This window comes from Festucalex cinctus, chromosome 4 (assembly GCF_051991245.1).
Source record: "Festucalex cinctus isolate MCC-2025b chromosome 4, RoL_Fcin_1.0, whole genome shotgun sequence".
Classification (NCBI taxonomy): Eukaryota; Metazoa; Chordata; class Actinopteri; order Syngnathiformes; family Syngnathidae; genus Festucalex; species Festucalex cinctus.
The window spans coordinates 28,891,136-28,910,395 of record NC_135414.1 but is presented as its reverse complement, the minus strand read 5'-3'; the positions used below and the strand labels follow the sequence as shown (position 1 = coordinate 28,910,395).

General features: G+C 42.0%; 2 protein-coding genes and 1 non-coding gene across 3 annotated transcripts; all 3 read left to right on the top strand.

Moving 5' to 3' along the window:
- The first annotated feature begins 1,088 nt into the window (after positions 1-1,088).
- dnaja2a (DnaJ heat shock protein family (Hsp40) member A2a) lies at positions 1,089-7,372 on the top strand. Its single transcript, XM_077520138.1, has 9 exons — positions 1,089-1,288; positions 2,154-2,213; positions 3,004-3,233; positions 3,673-3,753; positions 3,829-3,962; positions 4,681-4,877; positions 5,215-5,359; positions 5,450-5,577; positions 6,577-7,372. Exons 1-9 carry the CDS (start codon positions 1,211-1,213, stop codon positions 6,763-6,765), a joined length of 1,242 nt encoding a protein of 413 aa, XP_077376264.1. The 5' UTR covers positions 1,089-1,210; the 3' UTR covers positions 6,766-7,372.
- A 645-nt stretch (positions 7,373-8,017) lies between these two features.
- On the top strand, positions 8,018-8,091 carry trnat-agu (transfer RNA threonine (anticodon AGU)). The gene has a single exon. It is a non-coding gene; the product is annotated as a tRNA-Thr (tRNA).
- Positions 8,092-8,639: 548 nt separating this feature from the next.
- lrp3 (low density lipoprotein receptor-related protein 3) lies at positions 8,640-19,219 on the top strand. Its single transcript, XM_077520135.1, has 7 exons — positions 8,640-8,867; positions 9,513-9,651; positions 9,717-9,940; positions 10,792-11,408; positions 11,877-12,085; positions 13,147-13,546; positions 15,008-19,219. The coding sequence occupies exons 1-7, from the start codon at positions 8,801-8,803 to the stop codon at positions 15,692-15,694; spliced, it is 2,343 nt and encodes a 780-aa protein (XP_077376261.1). The 5' UTR covers positions 8,640-8,800; the 3' UTR covers positions 15,695-19,219.
- Positions 19,220-19,260: the final 41 nt, after the last annotated feature.

Below are 19,260 nucleotides of genomic sequence, written 5' to 3'. Positions count from 1 at the left end.
TCCGACTGCTAGCTAATGCCGGCTAACTTGCTAGCTTGTAGCATGGAGCCATAGTAGCCACTTGTTGATATACTGTAAATTGTACGTCAACTTATTTTTCATCAAAAAGATGAGAAAAATTATGTGAAATAGTTTTAGATCCGAAATGTTCAACATAATCTGCTGACAAAGAAAATAAACAGGGGTAAAATGGTTGTCCTGACTAAAACGTTGACAGTTTTGGTTGACTAAAACTAGACTAATAAAATTACAATTTCTTGGACTAAAATAAAGACTAAAGTGCGAGATTTATAGTCGACTAAAAGTTGACTAAATAAAAATGGGTTGAGGTTGACTAACTTTGATAAAAACTAAGTGTGACTGACACTGGACTAAAACTGAAACAAAATTTAAAAATTAACACTAGTTTGTAGCATCATCACTAATAAACTTAAATAATTAAAGTTGCAAGCAGCGCTAAACCGACCACCAAACACACGTTTCCATTGCTGTGAGTCAAAACCTCATAGGACACTTTTTTTTTTTTCTTTTTTTTTTTTTAAACTAACTTTAATTGTATTGCCCTGGGTACAAACAATTCTTCGGTCTCTATTTGTACTGTATAAGGGGACTTGTGATCTCCGGCCAGATGGGAGGACCCTAAAGCAATGGTAAAGTGTATTTTCCTTCCCAGACCAGCCGATTGTTACATGAAAAATGATTTCAGGAAGTACAGACGTTTGTCTTCCTTACTGTAGGCCTATAGCCTCAGTTTGCTGTAAATCTCAGCTTGCTGTCAATTACTGTTCTTGTCGTGATTGTTTTTTTGTGTGGAGCAGACTGACATCGTATCATCAACAGCAATTTTTACAATTAACGTGCCTGCTTTTGTGTAGGATCTATTCTGCTAGTGATAGTTCCAGCTTGAATGGCTTCCCGTGCAAGACAAAAATAAACACAAAAATCTTGATGTGTGTTGTCATTCCTTGTTTATCAATTCCCTAATCTTGGTATAACAAAAGACACTCCTGCTGGTACACAGACGCTTGTCAGTTATGCGTCCTGGCTGTAATGCCAGTCACCCGACTGAAGGGGGCGGCAACGGCCGCACAGCGCTGTCGACCCAGCCGGAAGTGGAGGCGCGGAAGGCAAGCGAAACATTTTCCACCCGGCGCCGCCGTCTCTTTGTCCGTCCACCTCCGCGCTGAGAGCAACATCTGCAGCCACAGCCATGGCCAATGTTGCCGACACCAAGCTCTACGACATCCTCGGCGTGTCACCGTCGGCCTCCGAAAACGAACTGAAGAAGGTAAAGCGCGCCGGGGAAGGGCGGCCGGCAAACGGCATCCTACGCTCCGGCTGCCTTTGACGAGCCGGGGCGCTTGGAAAAATGTAAGCAGGAAGTGCGTCTTTAGCATAGCGTGCTAACGTTAGCCCCCACACATCATGCTAACCGGCCTGGATGCTCGTGTCTGTGACGATGCGGGTGGGAACGTGATCAAATGGTCACAGGCGGCGGCTTGGCCTCGCAAACGTTTGCTCTAATGAACCTTTAAACGCTACAGACGATTATTGACTTTATATTTAGCATGTTTGAGTGTTATTTAGCGGTTGACCTCAACCGTAGCAAGCGTACAGGTGTTAGTCATGAAGCAAAGCCAGTCAAGAGCTTCGACATGGCTCTGTTGATAAAAAAAAAAAAAAAATCACATTCTCGATAAAGAAGACGCATAATCGAGACGTTAGGAAATACGATGAATGAAAAGTGGACCCTGTCGTTACGTGCTTTTAAACTAACTGACTAAAAGGTCAATTAGCTCGTAATGAGCTATTTCAAGTCTCGCAAATACAACAAAATGTACACCTTTTGATAACATAAAAAATTGCTTTAGTAATTGGCAGCAACGTTATTTTGTCAATATCATAATTGGTAAGAGTTTATTAGCTGTTACCTTAACGTTTCATACACATGCCAAGCAGCCATTTTGTATGGAAAGCAAAGTGTGGTTAAACTAATTTGACACTTTTTTTTTTTAACCTCTTTTTATGTAAACCAGCAATGCTAATCTTTTGCGTCCGCCACGTTGCGTCATCATCAGATACCGTGACGTCAGTGTGGGCGAAGCACACGTGCGGGTGGCGTGATAGTGATTGGTGTTGTGCTATCTCCTCAGGCATACAGAAAGCTGGCCAAAGAGTATCATCCAGACAAGAACCCCAACGCTGGCGACAAGGTAAAAGATATGAACCCCTTTACAGTGGAGAAATGTTTTCAATTACCCTCTAATACCCTAAAGGCAGAAGGTATAGAAGGTAGTTAAACTTAACTACCTTCTACACCCTAAATGCCATACGATCTAAAATGTTGTTCATTTTCGATCAAAACAGATTAATCGATTTTAAACCATTTCACTGGGGAGAGTTGATTTGATATAGGAGTGAATTTAGTTTACTTGCTTTGTCACAGGCAAACTCGTAATTCAAAGTACCACTGACTTATAAATATGCTTGTTGTCAAATGATGTAGTATTGGATTACTATTATTATTTTTTTATTTGTGTGCGCACTGGTCTACATATTTAGTTATCACATGGAACAAATTAGAGAAGCTTTACTAAAAAGAAGAGATCAGTGCCAAGCAATAATTGACATTTTGTGTCTTTATTTTGTGCAGTTGTGGTCTTTAATTTTACACCATTCAATTCTGTGTGAGTAATTGTCTCATTCATCCGCGGTTCCTTCTATGAAAGGCACTTTGAATATGGAATGATATGTGGATTTATGTTGAAAATTGTGATCTACATGCAGTGGGAGGGGGAAAAAAGTAGTTAAACATTTGGAAAATGAAATTTACATTTCTGAATATCAAATAAAAAATATAATTAAACATAAATTTTGTCATTTCTCCGGGCTTGGTACCCATCAATTATTTTCGGCTCCCCAGACCATAATTTGGGAATCTCGTTTTTTGAGGTGTCGTTGTCTTACTGAGTTCCCTTCGCAAACATTCCGTTACTGCTTCAGTTCAAGGAAATCAGCTTCGCCTATGAGGTGCTGACCAACCCCGAGAAGAAGGATCTTTATGACCGCTATGGCGAGCAGGGCTTGCGGGAGGGCGGCGGCGGCGGCCCCGGCATGGACGACATCTTCTCGCACATCTTCGACGGCGGCCTTTTTGGCTTCATGGGCGGCCAGGGCGGACGCTCCCGCAACGGCGGCCGGCGGAGAGGCGAGGACATGGTGCACCCGCTCAAGTAAGACCAAAACAGTTGGCAGAAATGGATATTTGTACAATAACAGACATCGACATGGGTGCAGCCATGTTCGATCTTGTCAAGAACTAATTTCAACTCTCGAATAAGAGATCCTATTTTCAAATGTTACTTGGGCTGTTGAGGTGATTTTTGATTGAAAGAGCTTTTCATTTGAGCATATATAAGCTAATGATGCAAGTTCGACATGAGTATATTCTGTTCTTTGCAAACTATAAAATGTCTTGATTTGCAGGTACATTCAAATTTCTAACAGTTGATGACTTTAAAATTATGCTGAACTCGTATTTGCATAGACTGTTGATAACAATCAGAGAAAAACATTTGCATCATAATTTGCAACGTGGTGCATGCTGCAGTTAACGCATTTCCCCTCCCTCCCTGTGTGTGTGCTGCCTAAACTTTTGTGTATCTCTTGCAGAGTGTCACTGGAGGACCTTTACAATGGCAAGACGACCAAACTACAACTTAGCAAAAATGTGCTGTGCAGCACTTGTAACGGGTACGTTTTCATCCGTCGTCTCGCGAGTTGTGTCCCGAACGGTCTGTTGAATGTGTCGTGGGCGTTACGTTGCAGGCAAGGCGGCAAGTCGGGCGCCGTGCAGAAGTGCGCCGCCTGCCGGGGGCGCGGCATGCGCATCATGATCAGGCAGCTCGCTCCGGGCATGGTGCAACAGATGCAGTCCGTCTGCACGGACTGCAATGGAGAAGGTGTGTTTTCATTTCTGTTCCGGGCTCTTTGGGTTGCCGTTCGGATTCTGCAAGTCTTCAATTTGTCAACAGTTTTCCTACTGTGGCGTGTCCAAGAAGGTTGGCGTCTTAAATTTCAGAATAATGTGTGTAGTTGCTTGGAGCTTGTAAGCTGCTTGGAGATGGTCATACAGCATTTGTCTTTAACCTGCTTGTCTATAATTTTCTTTCTAATCTCCTGCGAGAACTCTCCGTTAAATCCTCTGCACCATGCAGGGCTGGACACAGCGACCATTTCAACTGTACAACCTGTGCTGGTGAAATATTAATCCAGTTGTACGGTGCGAGTACGTTTTAATGAGTGGTGCAACAGGCCGGCTCATCTTTGAGCCGTGATCCGTTTGCATCAAGTGCCATGGTTTGGGTGGTGCATTCACGGAATCTTTACATCATCTGAAACTATGCTATGCAAATTGAGACAACTTTACTTCAGCAAATACGGTCATGCTGTATATCTCCCTCAAAAAGGGTGCGACCACCTAAAAAAGTTGGTAGCACCAATGCCAGTGCAAAAGTTAGTGTAGAGCCGTGCCATGTTTGTGTGCTATTACATACCACCAAACGACAATTTGTCAATGTTTCTTGCTACTTACTTTGTACTAAACATGCTAAATAGTCACCCACAGCTAAGAATGAAATGCGCCGCCGCAGCTCATTTGTTTTGATTGTGCGCTTGCAGGCGAGGTGATCAGCGAGAAGGACCGCTGTAAAAAGTGCGAGGGCAAGAAGGTGGTGAAGGAGGTGAAGATCCTGGAGGTGCACGTGGACAAGGGCATGAAGCACGGCCAGAAGATCACCTTCGGCGGCGAGGCGGATCAGGCGCCGGGGGTGGAGCCGGGCGACATCGTCCTGGTGCTGCAGGAGAAAGAGCACGAGGTGGGCGCTCATCTTCAGGATTTTCTTCTTCTTCTTTTTTTTTTTTAAATAATCATAAATGTTGGCACACATCATCAGTTGGTGGGCATTCGCTCGCCTTCGTCAGACTTGTCACCTGCAGGTGCTGCTTTAGACATGTCGTCTTGAGCAGCAGCACATTGTCCTGACAGCTCACTTTTCATCTGAACCGGAGTCGCTACGGAAGCTCAGATGGGACAATAGTTCCGCCCGAGTCTGTTGCGCTAGATTTGTGATTGCTGCCAACCGCAGTGTCACGAGGGCTCATTCACCAGGTATACTGTGAGGAAATTGATCTAAGCTCACTTAATTGGTCCAGACATTCCGGCGAGACGGCAACGACCTGTTCATGAACCACAAGATCGGCCTGGTGGAGGCGCTGTGCGGCTTCCAGTTCATGCTGAAACATTTAGACGGCAGGCAGATCGTGGTCAAGCATCCCGCCGGAAAGGTCATCGAGCCGGGTAAGCGTCCCTCCGCCGCTCTGCATCCAAACCCGTCCGGCAGACTCAAAGGAGTCGCGTTTAAATGCGCTTTTGGCCGTTTGTTTTCAGGCTCGGTGAGGGTGGTGCGAGGGGAGGGCATGCCGCAGTACCGCAACCCCTTTGAGAAGGGAGATTTGTACGTCAAGTTCGACGTGCAGTTCCCCACCAGCAACTGGATCAGCCCCGAGAAACTAACGGTACCCATTATTTATTTTGTTTTCTGAAAAAGGTTTTGTGCGTTCGGAATTGCCAGCCAGTCGTAATATGTGCAAGACATCAACAGTCGAAATAGTGCACAAATGGCTAATCATATATTTATAAAAAAAAAAAAAAAAATCTTTTTGTTCTGGTCTTATTTATCAATTTTCTCTTTTTCTTTTGTCTTCTATTATATTTTTAAGAAGTAAGTGAACAATTTATTTTTTAATGGACATTTTTCAAAATAAATGAAGTATCTTTAAAAATGATTTTAAAAACTTTGTAATTGGTTTACTTGGGGTTTTTTTTTAATCTATATTTTAAAAAATTATTTTTTACTTTTTTTTTTTTAATGAATTACTTTTTAACATTACAAACATACTTTTGAAAAGTAGTTTTTGAAAAGTTAAAACGCTTTAGTTTTGGTTATCTTTTTATACTATGCCATTTTGTCATTTTTAATTACATATTTAAATTTTACTTGATTCTTTGTGTATGCATTTTTTTTTTTAAAGTAAAACTTTTGTTTCCAAATAAATTCAAACAATTATTCCATTTTAAAAGTTTAAAATTTTCACTCCTTTTTTTTTCTTTTTATATATTTAGAAAAATATAAGGGTAAGGGTTTATATATTGACATTTTTAAAACATGTTCTTTGTGTCTTCTTAAATATTTAAAAAACATACATCGTTTTTTTTTATTCACATTTTAAAATTGAATATCTTTTTTTTTCTTATTGTTTTAAATTAATATTGTTCTTTATTATATTTTCGAAATCTTTTAAATGACTTATTTAAGTATTTTTTATATTAGTATTTTTTTATTGTATACTCCTGGTCATAGATATTATAATCAATATTCCTTATTAATTTGTCACATTTAAATTTTTAGTCTTAAATATCTACTTACTGTATTTCATTTCTTGTGCATTAATAATGAGTATCAGTTAGCCAATAGTCTGCATTCGTTTCCTTGACGACGCGAACGTGTCATGCAGGAGTTGGAGGACATGCTCCCGTCGCGGTCGGATGCGCCGCTCATCACGGGCGAAACGGAGGAGGTGGACCTTCATGACTACGACGCCAGCCAGGGCTCGTCGTCGGGGGGCCGCCGGGAGGCCTACAACGACAGCTCGGACGAGGAGGGCGGCCACCACGGCCCTGGCGTCCAGTGTGCCCACCAGTAGCCAGCCCCGACCGACCGAGGAGGCAGTGAGGCGGGCGGAGGCGGCAAAAATAGACTTTGTTCTTTGTTTATTTAAGAGGCGGCTGCAGACATCCCGCCGTTACCTCCTCCGAGGCAGAGAATGTCTCTTGTTTGAGTGTTGCTCTTGTTTATTTCTGTTTTGTTTTTTTTCATAGAATTTACAATAATTTAACAAATGGACACATTCACATGAGCCGTTTTCTCATAGGATGTTTCTGATTTTATACAGCTTTGTTTTTCCTAGTAGCTGTTCACTTGTTTTCCCCCTCCTCATCCACCCACCTTCTTCCTTTTCTTTATATTTTTAATTCCAGATCGTGTATATCATTCAACTGTTGTCGCCTTGTATTCAAAAGCAGTGTGTGATTTTTAAAAACGTATATAACGACAGATATGATGCCCGCACGCACACAAACAGAGAGAGAAAAAAAAAAAGATAGCCTGCATCTATGCTGAGGCCATGTGCATGTACAAAAAAAAAAACTTATTAAAAATGAAAAAAGCTTTTGGTTCCGGCGCTTGTCCCGCAGTCACGTGAAGTTACTTCAAAAATGTTTAAGTTGTTGAATAAAACGTTGAAGAATCAATCGCCTCGTTATTAAAAGTGCAGCAGAATGCATTATCCAGTCATTTTTCAGTTTCTTAAAGCAATTAAACGTGTGTAAAGAGCAGAGTTGGCGTAGTCCTGGCTGCAGTATCAAAATATTTGGTTACCTATTTGAAATGTTTCCCCAGAAGAGATTTCAAGTTTGGTTAAAGCGTAAGGTTTTGTTTTGTTTTGTTTTTTTTAGTTATGAATCGTTTATTTAATTTGTCAAAGTGGTATTTTTAAGTAACTTATTTGTTTTCAGTTTTGTTTTTTGACAAAATGAGTTATAGTATGTATGTTATATTGGGGTTTACATTTTTTTTCTCAATTGTTTTTTAACATTTTATTTTTCTGGAAGATGTTTATTTTTTATACAGTAAATTGAGCAAAATGTTGCAGGCTCGCAAAGGCGTGACGTTTTTCCCCAAGACTTACGTCTAACTTTTTTTTTTTTTAATAACCGTGTTTTAAATTTGAGGGAGAAATCAAACCACGCTTTATTCATATAGCACTTTTAATGGGTGAAAACGCAACAAAGTGTTGTGTCCAATCAAAACGTCTCAAATACTACGTAAAAGTGAAACTGCAGAACCCAAAGGATAATCATGATTAAAAATCGCATATTTTCCCATTGGAAGTACCTGGCGCCGTGGCTTAGTTGGTTAAAGCGCCTGTCTAGTAAACAGGAGATCCTGGGTTCGAATCCCAGCGGTGCCTTTTGATTCCATTTTGTATTGCTTTCTTTAATAACTAAATTAAGTACTGTACTGTAGTAAAACGTCACCCAAATGTCACAACATCACGCGTAATGTCCCAGAGAGACGGTAATGTGCACGTATTATTTATAACTTTAATAAGCGGAAGGAAAGAAATTCCGAAGAACGCCATCGTATAACAAGAAAATGTCCGTCGTCAGTGCAATAATATTGGTGCCGTAATAATAATTCAGATTCGTTTTGGCACAGTTTGGACAATTATGGAGCGTTTTTTTTTTGTTCACTTTGATTGCGGAATACTTAACATAAAAAGCCACACGATTGTAGCGGAAATTAGACGGTGTTGTTTTCAAAATAAAATTTCATTGCGAATCTATGTGCTAAAACACCCGAATTGCTCCAATCCAGGACTGAATCTCGGATTAAATTCTATTATAATTTAAATTACTATCACTATTTGACTGAGTGGCTGCAATCCCTTCCGATTTCCCTACAATTTAACCTTTAAATTGAAGTTGTAAACCGGATATTTGCTTTGTTGCATTGAGGATCACCCCGGTTCTGTAGACTTGCTAAAGGACACACAATGCCTTTCTAAAACCACTTTAACATGTCGGCTTCGCTTGGCTGAAAACCGATGGAAGTCACGCCGGTGGGAGTGTGGCGGTCGTGTCCGAGATAGGAGGCCCAATCTCGGATAAAGAGGAGCGATGGGGGCGACGGTGCGGCTTGGGATGCTGCTGGTGCTGGTGCTCTGCACTGCTGTGCTGCGTTCAGGTGAAACAAACAATTCATCCGTGCAATGTAATTTATCACCGTTATGATGGTGAATATGAAGATACTAATGATGTAATAGTAGTGTATCGTTATTCATAATCATCATTAATTGTAATTTGTAATGCCTGTTGTGGCGGTCGTTTTTATCTCGCCCTGGGGGGTGCTCACAATAAAACGATGTGGGCTTTTGTTTTGGTGACGTCATCATCACACACTTTTACAGACACACACGCTTGCTGTATCGATCTGCGGTGGCTAAATGATCAGTCAGAGTGTGTAAACACGGGATGGCCTTTCACCGCCAGGATGCAGCTACAGTATATCAGCATTACATCACTGCAGAGCACGCGCACGCGCGCACACAGTGTTGCCGTTAACCTGAGCTTAATAATAATAATAATTAATAAAGTGATAAATAAAGTGCCTAAGAAATTAGTGGGCGGGATTGTTAGTAAAAAAAAAAAAGCTAAACATTTTTGGGTGGTAACTGGAAGTGTATGCCTCAATTTTTACCGCCTGAAAACAATTGTGTTAAAATCTGCCTAAAAATTGGGAAATAGTTTAAGTAAAACTAAGGTAATAAAAAAAAAAAATAAAAATAAAAAGTCATATTTGAAAGTTTTGTGCGCATGTGTGTGCATGCAGCAGGGTGCGGTGATCAGGTGGAGGTCCACATGGAGCGCAGGGGTGTGATCTTCAGCCCCTCCTGGCCTTTGAACTACCCCGCCGGACTCAACTGCAGCTGGAACATCCAAGCAGGCCACGGAGAGATTATTACCATCAGGTAGCCTAACGCACGCACATGTAACATGAAGCACATAAACACACTTATTCCCGCACGTCTTTCAGTTTCCGTGTGTTTGACGTTGGCGAGCCGGGGAGCTGCGTTTCTGGTGATTGGCTGCTGATGACGTCATCCGGATGGGGCGGTGGGTTTCCGGACCCGCTGCGTCTGTGCGGTTCCGTGCGGCCGCCGCCCTTCATCACCAGCAGGGGGCGCGTTTGGCTCTACTTCCACTCAAACGTTAACGGCTCGGGGCAAGCTCAAGGCTTCCACATGTCCTACATCAAAGGTAAATTAACATATATGAATACATGCATGTTAATCATACGATATACAGCGATGCCTTGAGGTAAGAGTGACCCGACTTACAAGTTGCTTTTTTTTAAAATAATATCAAGTATGATGCGAAGCTTATTATTATGACTTCCACTTGAGTTTTAGGTAGGACGCTCCCCTTGCACATTTGATTGGCTGCTGCATCCAGACAGGAACATGTGATGGAGAGAGAGAGAGAAGAGAAAATATGCAATTTAAAAAACAATCAGATCAAAATTGTGTAAGGGGCTCGGTGTCATGACTAGTGTCATGCAAGGGTTATGTTTGGGTCATGACCGGGAGGTCAAGTGTCTTTTTGAACTGATGTAAACAACATCTAGTTTCAACTGGTAAGACACTATGTGATGTCAGGAGCTATGTGATGTCAAGAATCTTTAATCTCTTTATCTGGTCGACAGCCAATCAGATAATTCCATGTCAGTCCTGTTTCCCACATGTCTAGCCACAGCCAATCAGATCGATTCGCTGCTTATATAAGCCTGACTGAGTGTGCGTTTGTCGCATTATTACCTCTGTTCCTCTGTGCACCTCCACAGCTCAAATTAGTTTAGCGTCTCGTGATTCTCGATACATTCTCGTTATTTCTCGTCTAGTCAAGTTTGTGCTAAGCCTCTCGATGTTATGTGAATAAAGTGTTAAACTCTTATTTGTGTCTGCGTTTTTGGGATCCAACTCCAGAACATAACACTTTGGAATGTGCCTAAAAATTGGTGATGGGTTGGTACAAAAAAAAAAAAAAAAAATACTTTGGAAACAAGTATGCGTGAAACTGAAATATTATTATTTTTTCCATGTGTTGTGCAGGTCATTTGGGTCAGAGCAGCTGTCAAGCAGACGAGTTCCTGTGCGGGAACGGCAAATGCGTGCCGCACTCTTGGAAGTGTAACGACCAGGACGAGTGCGGCGACGCCAGCGACGAGCGGGGCTGCTCGCCGCCGCCCACCGTCACCCCTGCGGGACCGTGCCCGCTCGGGACGCTCCCCTGCGCCGCCGGCCGCTCCACCCGCTGCCTGGCCGCCAGCCTGCGCTGCGACCGCTCCCGGGACTGCCCGGACGGCAGCGACGAGCTCGGCTGCCCCGACACGGCCTGCGGGAAACGTCTGGGCCACTTCTACGGCTCCTTCGCCTCGCCCGATTTTTTCCGCCCGGCTCCGGGGTCGACGTCCGAGCTGCGGTGCTCGTGGGTGGTTGACACGCGGGACCCCAAACCCATCCTGCTGCGGCTGGACCTGCGGCTCGGGCCCGGGGACGCGCTGCACGTGTACGACGGCGCCTTCCACCGGGCGGAAAACCTCCTGCAGGTGCTGTCCTACCATAACAACCGTCAGCCCACCTTGCTGGAGTCCAGCCGGGGACAGATGAGCGTCCTCTACACGGCAAAAGCGCAAAGTCCCGGACACGGGTTCAACGCCACCTACCAGGTAACATCACATGGGTTACATGTGCCGAAAAAATTGCGGGAAAATTATACCGCAAAAAATAATTTTGTGAAAAAAAAATATGGCTGAAAAAATGCTGTTTTTAATTATTGGCTAAAAATATGCCTTTAAACTCTAAATCAGGAATACAAATGTGGGAACATACAGAATTTGCTGGGAAAAAAAAAGTCTTGAGAACAGAAAAAAAGCCTTACTATATATACAAGCTCATTTAAAAAAAAAATAATATAATTAAATTAGATTTTATTTTATTTTGGGCGCGGCGTCAATTTGGCCAAAATATTTTATAATATGCAAATGTTTTTGAAAAAAAATAATTTTACATTTTTTTTTAATGAAAAAAAATATATTTGAAAATATATGCCTAAAAAGATTGTGAAAGTGTTTTTTTCCATTGCACATGGCTGTCAAATTGTGATGGATTGCCATATCTGCGGCATGATCCTGCAGGTAAAAGGCTACTGCTTCCCCGGTGAGCGTCCGTGCGGCAGCGAGCAGGGTTGCTACTCGGAACGTCAGCGCTGCGACGGCTACTGGCACTGCCCGTCCGGTCGGGACGAGGCGTCCTGCCCGGCGTGTCCCGATGGCGAGTTCCCGTGTGGTGGCGACGCGACGGGCGCCTGCTATCCGCCGTCAGAGCGTTGCAACAACCAGAAGAGGTAGTCGACTCGAGATATATGAATATATAACCAAGGTGAAGTTAGTTTGAAGTTGGACCTTTGAGACACATTTAGATTCAAGCCAAAAACATTTTAGTGTGACCCTTTTGCAGAAGTTATGGTTAAACGCAAAGAAAAAAGTGAATGCACACTGATTTTGAATAAAGAGGTCACATGACCTGTGGACTCAAAATCAGTGTGGGATAGCAGTGCTGGTCCTACCGCATGAGATACAACTCTTGTTTTTCCATTTCACCTTTCTCAATATTTTCGATTAATTTTTATTTGTACAAATTAGCATTTTAGCTCAATAGCTTTCAGGTCATGTGACCTGTGGACTCAAAATCAGTGTCAGATAGTAGTGCTGGGCCTACCGCATGAGATACGACTCTTGTTTTTCCATTTCACCTCTCTCAATATTTTTCTATGAATTTTTATTCATAAAATTTAGCATTTTAGCTCAATAGTTTTGAGGTCATGTGATCTGTGGACTCCAATCAGTGCGGGATAGTAGTACTGGGCCTACCGCATGAGATACGACTCTTGTTTTTCCATTTCACCTCTCTCAATATGTTTTCTATTATTTTTTATACATCAAATTAGTATTTTAGCTCAATAGCTTTCAGGTCATGTGACCTGTGGACTCAAAATCAGTGTGGGATCGCAATGCTAGGCCTACCATATGAGGTACGCCTCTTGTTTTTCCATTTCATCTCTCTCAATATTTTATAGGAATTTTTATACATAAAATTAGCATTTTAGCCCAATAGCTTTCAGGTCATGTAACCTGTGAACTCAAAATCAGTGTGGAATCGCGCTGCTAGCCCTACCGCATGGAGCTACGCCTCGTTTTTCCATTTCACATCTCTCAATAGCGCCTATATGCGTCTACATTGAAATATTAGCATTTTAGCTCAATACATTGACATAAACCTGACGACATAATATATATGTTTGCGTTTGCCCAAATAGGTGGGGAAATTCTGTCCTTGTCCAATAAATTTGATTATGTTTGTAATTTGTTGCTGTCCCCCCCCCACTGAAATGGAAAATGGAAAAAGGTGCCCGGACGGCTCTGACGAGAGCAACTGCTACGACTGCCAGCCAGGCAACTTCCACTGCGGCGACAACCTGTGCATTTTCGAGACGTGGCGCTGCGACGGCCAGGAGGACTGCCCGGACGGCAGCGACGAACGCGAATGCCCCACCGCGGTGCCGCGCAAAGTGATCACGGCGGCGCTGATCGGCAGCCTGGTGTGCGGCCTGCTGCTGGTGGTGGCGCTCGGCTGCGCCCTCAAGCTGCACGCCCTGCGCGGCCGCGAGTACCGAGCCTTCGAGACGCAGATGTCGCGCATGGAAGCCGAGTTTGTGCAGAGGGAGGCGCCACCGTCTTACGGGCAGCTCATAGCGCAGGGACTCATTCCGCCTGTGGAGGATTTCCCCGCCTACAACCCGACACAGGTAGGCTGACGCTCACATACACGAGTACTACAGTAAATTTAAGGGGAAAAAAATATAGTAAAATAAGAAAATTATTACTCCAAATAAACAAAATTATGTGGCACCAGAACAAGAAACTTTTACATAAATTTACCTGCAAGATTTTGAAAAATAAGAAAATAATACTAGGCCCATATCAACCGGTCTTGAAAATAATCTTTTTAGACTAAAACTAAGTAATATTGACTTTTTTTTTCAAGCTGTAATATATAGAACTATTGTCTTAAAATTCATACGTACTCATTTTTGTTTGGCCAACTTAGCCTGAGTGTCAAGCAGGGAGGTAAAAAGTCCCATTTTTCACTGAGCTGGTGCTATATTTACTGGAGAGAGGAAAATGAACTTAGAAAAGAAACCAATGATTTACAAGAGAGAAAAAAATTGCTGACAATAAAGTGCTATATCGCACTTTTGTTTGATCGTTTTCACACTTGTATTATTTCCATTTATTTTTTTATTTTTTTATTTAACCTTTATTTAACCAGGATAGTCCCGTTGAGATTAAGAACCTCTTTTTCAAGGGAGTCCTGGCCAAGAGGCAGCAAAACAGTTTTCATTACAGTTACAAATAAAAGTTTCACTTACAATCACATATAATCTATCTTATTACTAGATTATGCAAAATCTTAAAATAAGAAAATTCAACAGATGAAACCCCAGTTCAGGGCCTTTGATGTGGATTAGTCATCTTAAAATGTAGAAAATGTTTGTTTTAAGTCTCACAGTACTTAAAACTGGCTGTTTACGCTCAAGGCTAAAACTGCTTAATCAAATAAGATAATTAAGTATATTAAAATAAGCACAATGATCTTGTCTGACAACCATATTTTAAGCAAAAGAACAACTTGCCAGAGCAAAATAAGCAAATTTAGGTTAATTTTAAGAAATTAATCTGAATTTAAAAAAGGAATCAACTGAGTCCATCCATATACAGTATGGATGGAGTCAGTTGATTCAGTTTACTGATTCGGTTTAGCAGACGCACCAGAAAACACCATAGAGTCAAATGATTCCATTTGAATTGAGTGACTGATTCAAGTTGGCGGATTCTTTGGAAACACTGCAGACTCTGATAATTCAGATGAGTTGGGTTGGGTGACTGGTGCGAGTTCGCAGACGAAGCACAGTTGGCGGACTGAAGCAAAGTTGGCTCAAATGATTCACTTCTAGCGGTTCACTAACTCATGTTAGCGAATGCTAACTTCACTGACTCAAGTGACTCCGTGCAACTCGAGTCCATACAATGAACTGAGCTCACTTGAAATTGTCACTGTTTAATAAATGCTTCTGCTTAAATCACTTGCATGTAATCGGTTGATTATTTTTGAGGTGTGGGTTTGTCGTCAATGTTCATTAACTGCGTATCGGCACATAAAAATGTCCTCACGAGGGTTCTGGTTGTGTCACCCGCCTCCTTTTCAGGCCTCCGTGTTGCAGAACCTTCGCTTAGCCATGAGCCGACAACTCCGGCGTCACACGAGCCGCCGCTCTTCCGCTTCCTCGACGTCATCGCGGCGTCGCTTCGGGCACCTGTGGCGGCGCCTGTTCCGCCGAGGAGGCCGCCCCAGAGGCCACGTCCCCCTTCTGGACCCACCGGCCGGCGCCCACGTCAATCTGGGGCTCCACAGCTACCGAACTGCGGCGGGCGACGAGGACACCCAGCCTGCCCGGGGCCACCCGGAGGGCACCGACCCACTGGAGTGCGCATCCGAGAGTCCCGCCTCTCCTCTATCTTACCAATCAGGTGACAGCCCGGAGGGGGCGGCGCTATCCCCGGGGACGCCCGGTCCAAGTGAAGCATCTGGGGCGCAGCTTCTTACGGGGCCCCACCCTCGCTCCTCTAGAAAACTGGTTCTGGATCTGGCGCTAAACATGAAGGGGGTCTCGCTTCGACGCTACTCCTCACTCGGACCTCTCCCGCCAGCCAATTCCCTCGCGGCTGCCGCTCCGCCCCACCCCCTGGGGAGCGTGCCTCCATCGTCGTCGTCGTCGTCATCGTCGGAAGGTGACGATGACAGCCGGGCGGCGGAGATGAGGTGCAGGAAGAAGAGGAGGAGGAAGAGGAGGGAGGGCAGCGACCCTGTGAGTCAGCAAACGACGCCTTGCTGACAAGCGACGCCCGCTAATCCGCCCGGCAACAAGTGTCCTTGAGCCCCCTTAACTGATTGTGAAGAAAATTTTCAACAATTGCAACAAGCTAAACGCTAAAAAGGTTGAGATGCCATGGCCGCCTTTCAGTCACTGCCTTGTGCCAATATGCTTTGCTAGCAAGCCATAAATGGGCTTTATATTTATTACACACTTGCTTGTTTTATAATTGGGGAACTGGAAGCACCTGTGGCTAAAGCCAAACTGTGGTGGAGTTTTTACTTTCTGGACCTGGATTTGACACCTCTGGGTATTGAATTCAAGTTGAAAGAACTGGACTGGTGAAAGACCAATGGTAGAGGATTAGGGTTAATGGTAGAGTATAAATTTTTTTATTTGGAGTGTATGTTTGTTAGCTAGCGGGATACTTCCTGTTTATAGCATTTGCATTCTAGCTTGGGGAACTGTTATGTTGTAACTGAATTGTCAACAAGAGGAAAAAGAGTCACATTTTTTGTTTGTACTATTGAGAAACGGAGAGAGTTTCGTCAAAACTCAACTGTCGAAAAGACTAAATTAACTTTGAAAACGTACCGCTTTATATGTTTGTTTGTTTTTTAATAGTTTTTAATAAGAGACAAGTTTCTGGTTCATGAAATTAGATGGACAAACCGGATGCTACCATTTTTAAATGACCGCAAAGTTGTAGCGTCTCCTAGTAGAGACGTGCTACCAAACAAGCAAAACATACTTTATGATGTTTTGAAGTTTAGGCCATGATGGAACTGGCCATTCACTCCAGAATACAAATCCTGAATCCCCAAGTTTTTTCCCCTTTATTATTATAACAGATTGCTTTTGTTTGTGGAATTTTGATGATGGAACTACCACCTCTGTTCAAGAGTAGGCTACGGGACTGATTTATCTCATCATCCATGGACCAGTATTAGCCTACTTAGTACTTATTAAGAAACTTTTGTTTGTTTGTTTGTTTGTTTTAAACATGTAACCAGGGTTGGGGAATTGAGGTCCAGATAATAAAAACCCTGCCACAGGATGGGTGCTCCCACTTAATTAATGAGCTCATCTCCGCCTGTTTCGTAGAAGAACTTGTGGCTGAAGCCAAATTTCTTTCAGGGTTTTTACTTTTTGGACTTGGATTTCCCCAACCCAGCATGTAACCTAGTGTGCTGTACTGAGTATTTTTGGTAGCTTAAATTAGTATTAGCGTCAAGGGATATTTTACGCACTGTGCCACCATTGGAGATGCCTACCATGTGCCATGATTTCTTACGTCTTGGAAAGCCATTTGAATTGCAAACCTTAGTACTAAAATGGGTGTACTAGTACATCATATACTGCTGGTTTGCGAGGATTCCAAATGAATTATCAAACGGCTGTCCACGCATCGATGTTTGCATTGCTCGTAGACTATTTAAGTGATCCCGAAAATGCCTTAAATGCTTCTTTTCCATTCTGTTGCCACCATAAAAACGGGTAGGAGAGGTGCCCTCTCTCCACTCAGGGGGATGTTTGCTCGTTACGGCGACTTGAGGCAAATTACGCTGCATTCAATTAAACTGGTCATTTATGCAACTTTTTTAAATGTCGCAGTTGACACCTTCATAGCTCAGAGGCAAACATGGCCAACAAAAACAAGAATATCATCTAGCTGTAAATGGCGGGTGAATATGTGACCTAAAAAAATGTAACTCGCTCTGTGAAGATGTTTTGAAGCTCAAATGCACTTTGCCCCAAATTACGTTTCCGATTTCCCAGATTTTGGAATGCAGCACAAATGAACAGATTCGGGATTGTTTAGCAATGCTAGCACGCAGGTAAATAAATACAATGGAATAGTGTAGGAAGACTATATATAACAATATATTTATATATCTCCTCAGAGAGTTCATTTTCTTTTATGAGTTTATTGGATTGTTGTAAAAAAACAAAAAACAAAAAAAACATGATTAGTTATTGGTTGTTTCTGTGCCTGCGGTCAATAAAGTCTGAGCATTTTTTTCTTGATATCACAATATTTTAAACTAAACTATTTAGAAATATTTAGAAAATTATATTTGTAATATCACCTAATAGAGGTGACTTTCGGTTAGTTTATTTTTTATTTTTTATTTTTATTTTTTTAAGCATGTTCACCACAATATGCTAGCATTATGGCTTCCATCAGGTAGGATTTATAATCCATTTAACCAACCGTGTTTTAGCATGCCGAGGTACATTTAACTTGTTTTGACACTCACGTGTTGAGTGTGTACTGCTGCTGTCTTTGTGCTCATATGACTTGAACCATTTTTACCACTAATAATTCAACTGTTAAGGATGTTAGCTTCATTTCAACTGGAAGCTAATCGAGTTCTTGTGAAGCGAATTGTAATGATTGTCATTACAAACATTTGAGAGTTGAGACACAATTTATTGGGTAGACATTACACTCCTGAAAAGTTGATATATTTAATGAGATATGATTTTTTTTGTTACATATTTACAAACATTTACAAAAGAAAACACGTACAGTAAATGGTTTTAAATGCGTCAGCTGCATCCACAAAAATGTACTTTTTTTTTCATTGCTAGTGTTGTTTTTAGCATTAGCAGAAGCATTAGTTTGTTTTAACAGTTGGTTAAAGGCATATTTGCATTTGATCTATGCTTATCTTTCCATTTTCAAGACTGTCACATCATTTTGTAAAGTAGCATTGTATCCTATTGTGCATCCAGAAAGAATTCTGTGGTTCACTTTTTCCCACATTTTGCTCTATTACATCCATATACTAAAAATACTAATACCTCAAAATTCTTCACACAATATGAGTGACATGTGCGCTCAATTTTGTAGCTGTGAATACCTGTTGTATGTTCCTTTGATTTCTTAGTTTTTATTTTTAATAAATTGGCATACAAAAAATAATAATAATTTTGAGGGGAAAATCTGCGATTGGCTGGCAACCAGTCCAGGGTGTCCCCCGCCTACTGCCCAAAGCCAGATGAGATAGGCTCCAGCACCCCCTACGACCCTTGTGAGGAATAAGTGGTCAAGAAAATGGATGGATGAGGGGGAAATAGATTTAATAAATTTTGGAATAAGGCTGTAACATATAGTGAGACAATGTGGAAAAAGTGAAGTGCTGAATACATTCCAGATGCACTTGTGCTTTGTTTTGACAAGTGGCAACAGTTTGAAACACAACAGACACCTTCAGGGTTTATTTTATTTTTATTTATTTTTTAACATTAGCTGTCAAATTCCACAGATGAGGGAAACTTGATCTGCTTTGTGTTTATTTGCTTGAATCACACAAGACCAACATTTTTTGAGACACAACTACTTAGCAGTCCACAAACAGCAGAAATGTCTTTTTTTTTTTCTTCTTCTTCTTCTTGATTTGTTTCAACAGTTTGACACTAGTATTGGGACACAACTTCGTATGACGTCAAAACCGTACAATACAAATTCAGTTTTGTTATATTTTGCACTTTTTTAGTCTTCCGTTCTTCTGCAAAGTACATTTACAACATTTTTATAAACAATTTTAGATTCATTCAAGTGCTAATAAAAAAATCCAAGA

Coding starts and splice junctions, on each gene's coding strand:
- lrp3 (XM_077520135.1), top strand. CDS start 8,801: ATGGGGGCGACGGTGCGGCTTGGGATGCTGCTGGTGCTGGTGCTCTGC. Junction 8,868..9,512: donor CACTGCTGTGCTGCGTTCAG/GTGAAACAAACA, acceptor GTGTGCATGCAG/CAGGGTGCGGTGATCAGGTG. Junction 9,652..9,716: donor GGAGAGATTATTACCATCAG/GTAGCCTAACGC, acceptor CACGTCTTTCAG/TTTCCGTGTGTTTGACGTTG.
- dnaja2a (XM_077520138.1), top strand. CDS start 1,211: ATGGCCAATGTTGCCGACACCAAGCTCTACGACATCCTCGGCGTGTCA. Junction 3,754..3,828: donor CTGTGCAGCACTTGTAACGG/GTACGTTTTCAT, acceptor GTTACGTTGCAG/GCAAGGCGGCAAGTCGGGCG. Junction 4,878..5,214: donor TGCAGGAGAAAGAGCACGAG/GTGGGCGCTCAT, acceptor TAATTGGTCCAG/ACATTCCGGCGAGACGGCAA.